Source organism: Drosophila biarmipes, chromosome 2L, assembly GCF_025231255.1.
Source record: "Drosophila biarmipes strain raj3 chromosome 2L, RU_DBia_V1.1, whole genome shotgun sequence".
Lineage (NCBI taxonomy): Eukaryota > Metazoa > Arthropoda > Insecta > Diptera > Drosophilidae > Drosophila > Drosophila biarmipes.
Genome location: NC_066612.1, coordinates 19,802,533 through 19,810,602, shown reverse-complemented (window position 1 = coordinate 19,810,602; position 8,070 = coordinate 19,802,533). Strand labels below are relative to the sequence as shown.

The window sequence follows — 8,070 nt, the reverse complement described above, 5'->3', positions numbered from 1 at the left end:
CGAACATATTTTAAATTGGCTTCGGTTCAGGGGTTCTCGGCTTATTATTTTGTTTCCAACCTGCAAAAATATCTTGCATGTGGGCTTGACAGGCTCGTAGAAGAGTGTGGTAGGTGTTCTCCTTTTCAAAAACTAATTATTCTGCATTTCTGTAGAGCTGGTTACAAATCCGATTAATTAAAGTTATAAAAGGCGCAATTATTTACCAGTTTCCAAACTGTCAATTAACCAGTGTTAATCATGTTTTCACACTTAACCGCCAAATGACAGCTGAAATGAACATTCAATAGGAAAATCAGCCGCCTGAAAGCCATCGTCACGTCAGGCTTCTAGCTAAATTAAAATTAATTAATAGCATTTGTTTCTGCAGCGTCTGGGCGTGCAAGTAATTATTGAATTCCGATTTAAATTGATTTGGAACCAGAAACTCAAAAACTCCCCAAGCAGCAGCTTCTGACGCAAACGTGGTCTTCGTTCCCAATTCGGTATTAAAAAGTTTCCTTTAATTCTGGACGTAAAAACTAGAAATTCCACCGACACACAAAAGCAATCAATATAACCAATTCAATAAAAATTTAAAAATATCGAACCTGGCAGCACAATTTGTTGGATTTTATCATCCTCTCTGACGAGGGTCACGTAGTTTTCGCATTCAAAATTACGCCTTTCACATTGTGGAATTCAGAGCGCAGCTCACATATTTGCCAAACAGATTGGTTAGCTATTTGCGCGTGTGTGATTTTGTTTTCCCTTAATTTCCCAACGAAATTTCCTCAATGAATTGAACGTTATAAGAGCAACATGTGGTCGGAACATAGTGTTCAGACAGCAAATAATATTGCTCAGCTAATTCAAAAACAACAAGGACTAAGGCAACAGAATTTACCTGCGAACTAAGGCAAATATGTTGATATTGGATTTGGGTATACATATTATCTACAAGTGTAAATATATTTATGGAATAAGGTATCAAATAAACGGCGTTCGAAATACACTTTTGAGCTTCCATTTTGGCAGGTTAAATATAAATTAGGCTACGGAATTCGATTTTTTCTATACTGTAACGAAAACAAAATAAAATCCAGTATGCTGTTTTACTATTCTTTTCGCTACACTTACAGACAGCATTTTCTCGAAAAATGCTTGTAACTTGCCGCATCAGCTCTTCAGCTTTCCCGACGACTTCATCTGCTGGCGTCCGCCATTCATATTAAGTATACGTCCCGAGCAACAATGACGATGCGAAGGATTCTGCAGTTTAGCTTTCAGCGAGGCTGCTGGATGGCGAGTAAATATTACCTGTCCGGACTCCCGGACTCATCATCTCTTACCGCAGGAAGGGGCCCTCCCGCAGACCTTCGAACACGTGGTCCTCCATGTCAGCGCACGTGTGTACACTTTTAATTATGCCAGCGCACACAGAGCGCCGAGGTGAAAACAGAGCAGCGTGAATGTCGGGCAACTAACTTATTAAAAAGCACTCGCCCAGCAACGCATATATTTGCCGAATAAAGCGGAAATTAAGGCAAACTAGGTGCACCTTTTCCCTTTCCAAGGACGAGTGGGCCATCCTTTCGCTCGCAGTTCCCGCTGACCACCTCGTGGCCTGAGGAGCCACTCAAGCACATTTTCCCGCAGGCGATTTGCATAACCGTAGGCAGATGCCCATGGCTGTTGCTCCCCATTGTATGCCACTAAGAGCCCGAGTAATAGAGAAATGTCGGGCCAAACCCCACGAAATCCTTCGGTAATCCAGCTTACTTACTGGCTGACGATGATAACCTAAAAGTGTGCAAAGCCTATCAAGCTGCACAAGCCTGTGCAAGCGAATAAATGAAAAAATCTGAGGGGATAGAATTGTTTGTGAACTACTCGTAAAATGTAGCTTCCATAACTGAGTTGGAAATTGCTTAATTTGACGAGGCGGGAGGATGGATCGAGCATCCCGACTGCTCGACACTGCGCAGTTAAATTGAAAGTACATAAAATAAAGAAACCAAAAACTTTTAATATAAAACTTCTTCTATAAAATAATTGCATTTAGTCAAACGTATTCCACTAGTCTTCATTTTTATGTTTCATCAGCCCACGCTCCTTTCTTAAAATTTTTTTGTACGGATAACAGCTAAATTCCCAAGCCCTAAAAGGCGACTAATAAAATCGAACACCTACTACACCAACTCCCTTTGCTTGGGCAGCCTTCATCTTCAAATTTCTGCTTCGCCGGGGTCCAGCATGCCCTTACTTCCTTGAAATCGGACTCCAAAACTACCCACCATAAATCTCGTGACCAGAGGAAGGGACAGCGCTCTCGGGCAGTGCAAAAATTATTACATGCCTCATTTGCCAGCGCCTTGAAGAGTCTGCTTATTATATTTTGATTATTTTTGGCACGCGTGTTTCGCAGAGCCCCAGAACCTCAAGGCGGCAACTCCACGCCGAGTGCTGTAAACAAATTCGTAAATACGCAGACTGGTCAACGGGGCGGGATGGGGCAGATAAACAGGCCAGCTGGGTTCTCCTTCGGTTGCATAATTTTTTCATTTTATTTCGGGCTCGTTTGGCCGCTTTTGTCCATAATGAGATATCTCTATTCTCCTTTGTTTCTTTTCATCATTCAGTGCTACACTCCGCCATTGTGTTCTGGTCTGCACGGTTGTTGTTTTTGCATTTCGCGAATGCCGCTGGGAAATTCCTGAAACCAAAAAAAGGAGGAAAATCTACTGGGCTCAAACGGCAATGATGGCGTCGAGGTGGTCTTATTAATTAGGACACGCGCCCTGAGTTATACTTATTCTCTAATATTCTCCCCTCTACAGATACTCGTGAACCGTGAAGGGACAGCGGTTTGTGTTCCTTAAATGCACGGCCATTTTTTAGCCAGCCTGATTGCCAAATTTGATTTGCTTTTGAATGCTCAGGGGCAAAAAACTACAAAACACGGGCTGAAAAAAGAGTAGGTCTTTTATACACAAGAACAGCACAAGACCTAAATAAATTACATTCTAAAAATACAACCCTATTAACTCATCATAAGATTTCGACTAGAGTCATACCCGTGACTTTTTATACCCATACTCGTAGAGTAAAAGGGTATACCAGATCCGTTGAAGAGTATGTAACAGGCAGAAGAGAGCGTTTCCGACCCCACAAAGTATATATATTCTTGATCAGGATCCGTCCGTATGAACGCTGAGATCTTGGAAACTATTAAAGCTAGCGAGTTGGGATTTGGTATGTATATATTTCTCAGCTGCTTGCGCAGCGGTAATACGTCCATTCTTCTCTAATACGCTACTAGCCGCTAGAGACGACACCAGTTGGAGCTTTATACTTGGTGGCCCTATGTGCCACAAGTATGCGCTAAATGGAGCTATGAAAAAAGAGATTTTCTGGAAACTCCTCTTGCACATTTTTTAGCTTAGTAAGGGGTATCCAACAGTCGATGGAACGGACTATAGCTTTTTCTCGTGTTTTTAAGTAAATAAAAAAATGTGCGCTGATCAACAATACGGTTCGAAGAACTATCCTAAAAGGATATAATTCCGCTACAAACTCCTTTAATGTAGCAGGCAGCAACAATTTACCACTGATAAGTAGGTAACTAGAAAGTGTTCGGATTCAAGGGACAGATATATTATTAAATGAAATCAAGTAACTGCTCGGGCTAAAAATTCACATATCTTGTAAATTGTTAGAAGCACTACCCAGCAATGTCCAGGTCGAGCAAGGGGTTTGCCCGTTTAGTAAATCCGGGTGTGGTTCTCAACCCGGAGTTGAACCAGAAGATATTCGCCTTTGAGACAATGACTGCCGAGCGATGTGACCTGGATCTCGAACTGAGCCAATTACGCAAGCAGCAGGATGATACCGAGGATAATTTGGCCGAGGCGCTGGCCGAGGACGAGTTTCAGTGCAACTTAAGGGGCCAGCAGTTCAATGGGCCCAACGAAGATGAGCTTCAGGTAATCCTCAAGAATCACCTGGGCGGAATCATCAGCAAGCTGGCCAACAAGTACGAGCGCATCATATACCTAGACGCCGACATAAGGAAGCTAAAGGGCACCATCGAGAAGGCCATCACGGCGGCAAATGAGGAATCGGCAGCAGCAGCCTTGATGTGAAGCGGTTTATACCAATTTTTGCACTTCCATGTGTACCTTACAAATTTTCGTTCTCTGAAAGTGGCTACGAGTAAGAGTTTCCCATTCATAAATCAAATGAAATATACATCATTAAAAAAGCTTTAATTTAAAACAAAATAAAACAGGCAGATTCTAAGACTTTCAGATTTCCCTTCCTGAAAATCTGTAGAGATACTATAGAGATTTCCCCTAGATTCCGCCACAATCTCTTCATTTACTTCGCTTGACGTCTTAAATCACTTGGTGAAATTAAAGCCGCAACAATCTCATTTCCGGTCATTTTTTATGCACTCTCGCGCAGACAATCCAGCGGGGAGCAGAAGACATTGCAAATTTAATTGCGTATACGCACTGTTGCCACTGCGGTCGCGGACGCAGCTTCCTCCACGGCTGCAGATGCACTCTGCTGACTATCGTTAAGTGCATAAATTCAATAACGCCGAGCGTCTGGTGGTGTCAACGCGATGCGAAAGATATAGACTTGCCGGATCGATAGAGCCATGGCTTGCACATTAATGAATTTCCAGTGCAATATAAAATGCTTCCATATATTTCATTTATTTGGATACACTTCTGCTTAGAAACTGTTCCTCTTTTATTCTAAATAAAGCCGAAAATTATTCAAGAAACTTGTAAAAGCTAAGCTTAGTCAAGACAATGTATTGCCGAGCTTTAACTAACTTTAATTGCCAAAGGAACCACACAATGGGCCAGAAGCAATTATATGTACAAGGCTGATGGAAGACCTGCCTGCATATTTGTTGTTACTTCGTTTTGGTTAAACATTAATAGCCCAAGCTCCCAGGAAGAGCAGGAGATATATTTGAACAAAAGCTGACTATTTGGCTTTGTCTTTACTCTAATTAATTAAATTGAAATGTTCGAGGAGGTAACCATCTCAATTTTGTTTTAGTGCCAACCAGACTGGTCAAACAAGCCAAATGCAAATTTCCCAGCCAGACATGGGTCCTAACGAGAGCATTTGCATGAAGTCAATCATCTCGACTGGTCACTGAACCGAGAATAAGACAGTTTGGGTCCGTGCCTTCAACTCACTGTATCTTGGCGCTGTGACTCTGATTGCCTTTCATCCCAGTCGATTGGAAAATTCGCACTAACAAAGCAATATTTGAAATACTCAACGTAGAAAAGAGTTGGTTGGGCAATTGCAAGAAACACCCAGCTATGGGTGCCAAAGGTTACCACATTCTTTCATTACTAAATGCATTTTAAGCTTTGGGATATCCTTGAATCTCGTTGGTAAGCATTAACTTTTTCAATTACCAACCGCTAATCGCCTCCTAGCCAATCTGAAGATGTTGGGCTCATCAATTACAATTGCCACAATTTAAAAACTTGAATCATAATTTTGAAGGTCATCTCTCAGCGTCGTTTTTCTTCATTATGATTAATTGACGATGCGAACATATTTCATCTGAGCGCTGAAACGTAGAACGAGGCGATAATGAGATGGTATTAATATCAACTTGCGACTTATTTAGTGACAAACCCCTTCGGACACGCAGGCAATGGCATTATGCAAAAAAGCGAAGAGTATAAGAAAATGTTTAGACTGGCCCGGACCCTTAAAAAAAAGCCGCCTCTTGTTGAGAAGCCTTCAGAAGTGTCAGGAAAACAAATGACGGTCAGCTTTTTTCTTGTGTTCCTAAGCCAACCTCGAACAAACAGAGGTACGAGCCAGTGTTGAACCTTCTTTTCATCCACCGTCAACCTTGCCTTTTTAGGGCGCTTGTCTCGAAGCCTTACACCCATGGGTTTGTAACTCGAGAACATAAAAGGGACTCTTTCACAAAAGCATCAAAATAAGAATGATGCGCCACGGAAAATTCGCTCGTCCTATATATTTTTTTTAATTACCCAGCAACAGACTTAAGGTCGATAATCATTGATTATCATAGCCCTCAAAGTCCGCCAGTTTCAACACATAAATGTGTGTCAAGAAGAGGAATATTTGAATACTAAATGGTTGGCAACATTTTGTTTTCAATTTGCTTGCCAAGCATAAGTAGCCAAAGCAGTTTGGCACACCGAGCGAGCATAAAATACGGCCAGTCCGATAAGGTAGCGATAAGAAAATTGTCCCGCATAAAAAAAACGTCAGTCGTTACACACATAAATCAAATAAATGGCTAACAAAAAAGTGTCCAATATGTAAGTAAATAGTAAATAAAACCATCCGAAAGTGCTTATAATTTAAGACTCCGTTATGCGAACGGCATTTGAGAGCCGAACTAAGTTTCTAAAATAAATACATAGGAAATACAATATTTAATTATTCCTTGCCCGCATGTATTAGTCCTCTACTTCATTTAACAATCATTTTTGTAATCTCAGTCTAGAGCCGCCTTTGCACAAGAACACCCTTTGTACAGCTTATTCAATTACATCAATTTAGTGGCAATTACATGTTCCTGGAGTTGGGGCTGTCGGTGTGCACTTGGAGGCCTCCCTGGCCTTCCAGCTTAGGCATATTGAATGCACTCTGCTAATTTGCGTAATTGTGCAGCACAGTCATCATGCAGTATGCGGATGCAGTAAGCAGTAAAGTGGGGCGGCAAGACGAAACGAGGTAACCACTAGCATAAGCACCTTAAATGTCAAGTACTAAACTAGTGCAACTCATTAGCTAATAAAGAAGGATTCTGCAAAACAATTTAAGGAAGGCCCATTTTTAGTCTGATTGGGTTTAAAAAAGTGAAAATTTCCCCAAGAGCTAGTTAATAGCGGACCCCCAGCCCCTATCCAGCTCCGACCTTCATATTTTCGACTGCCCGGGTGCTCGGCTCACCTGGAGCTGCCAGGTGAAGCCCAATTTGTGGCCGGTCGGCTTTCGTTAATGCCGTAATTCGAGCAGCATCTGCAGTTGCAGTCAACCGCTGGGGCAGCTGTTCTGGCAGGCACATTGAACGACGTCAGGTGGCCCTATGACCCCTGGACTCCGAGCAACTGAGCCCCAGAGGCCTGCCTGGCCTTGTGACCAAGACAAGTGACAGTGACAAGTGCAAGTCTGGCAGGTGGCAATTTTCCGAATTCGCAGGTGACAGGCCAACGTGGCCATCAACAAGTTGCGTCTGCGACAGATCATTGCGGATAATTAAATACTTTATGTGACCCACCGAATGGATGTGAGTATTTTTAACACTACATAAAAGTTATGAACGTGGCGGCATAAAAATTAAGTCATAATGCGATTTGCGGCAATCATAAAGCGCACAGCGAAACGGCGGCAACTACATTGTGTGCGATTCGGGGTCATCTTGGCGGGGACGATAAACTCGCTGCCTGTCCCATAAAACGGGGAGTGCGATTGCCGGGCTCGTAAATCGACACTTGAAGGGCGGTAATAGGGATCATAAAGTCCGAGAACAAAATAATCAATTTGTACCCGAAGCGTTTAATAAATTGCAACTAAGCTCGGCCAGGGCCCGGGCCCGGGCCCACGTGGCGTATGCGTCATTTGCTAAGAGTTGCGAAATTAACACGCATGCGACGGCACTTAATTTGTCACTAAATGGCTTCCCAAGACGGCGCAAGTGCTGGGAGTGCGGTAAAAAAGGGAGTAGTACACTGAAAAAAGGAGTGTAACTTTTGCACACAACTTTAAGAACTTGCGAAAATTACCCATATTTTCAATTTTGGTAGGCTACCACCTTAAAAATATAAAATTTTAATGATAAGAAATATCAATAGGAGGATTTCGCCTTGAGTAGGTTCCATTTTTCTAGTGGAAAGCTTTAAGTACACATGGCAAAGGTCTGACAGATCGCCATTGCAGCTTGGCAACTCCTTTAAAGGCTTATCTCTCAGTGTAGCGTTGCGGCAATGTGGGGAGCAACACGTTGTGTAGCTTAAATTGAAAATTACAAAAAGCGAAACAAGCGAGCACGCAACCCAAGGAGCCTTC

The 8,070-nt window shown here is 42.5% G+C and overlaps 1 protein-coding gene across 1 annotated transcript; it reads left to right on the top strand.

Annotated features, from left to right (window-relative positions):
• The first annotated feature begins 3,605 nt into the window (after positions 1 to 3,605).
• On the top strand, positions 3,606 to 4,267 carry LOC108033528 (uncharacterized). Its single transcript, XM_017107873.2, has one exon. It carries the CDS (start codon positions 3,714 to 3,716, stop codon positions 4,122 to 4,124), a length of 411 nt encoding a protein of 136 aa, XP_016963362.1. The 5' UTR covers positions 3,606 to 3,713; the 3' UTR covers positions 4,125 to 4,267.
• The last annotated feature ends 3,803 nt before the right edge of the window (positions 4,268 to 8,070 follow it).

Excerpts from the sequence above, each read along its gene's own strand:
- LOC108033528 (XM_017107873.2), top strand. The coding sequence starts at position 3,714 with ATGTCCAGGTCGAGCAAGGGGTTTGCCCGTTTAGTAAATCCGGGTGTG.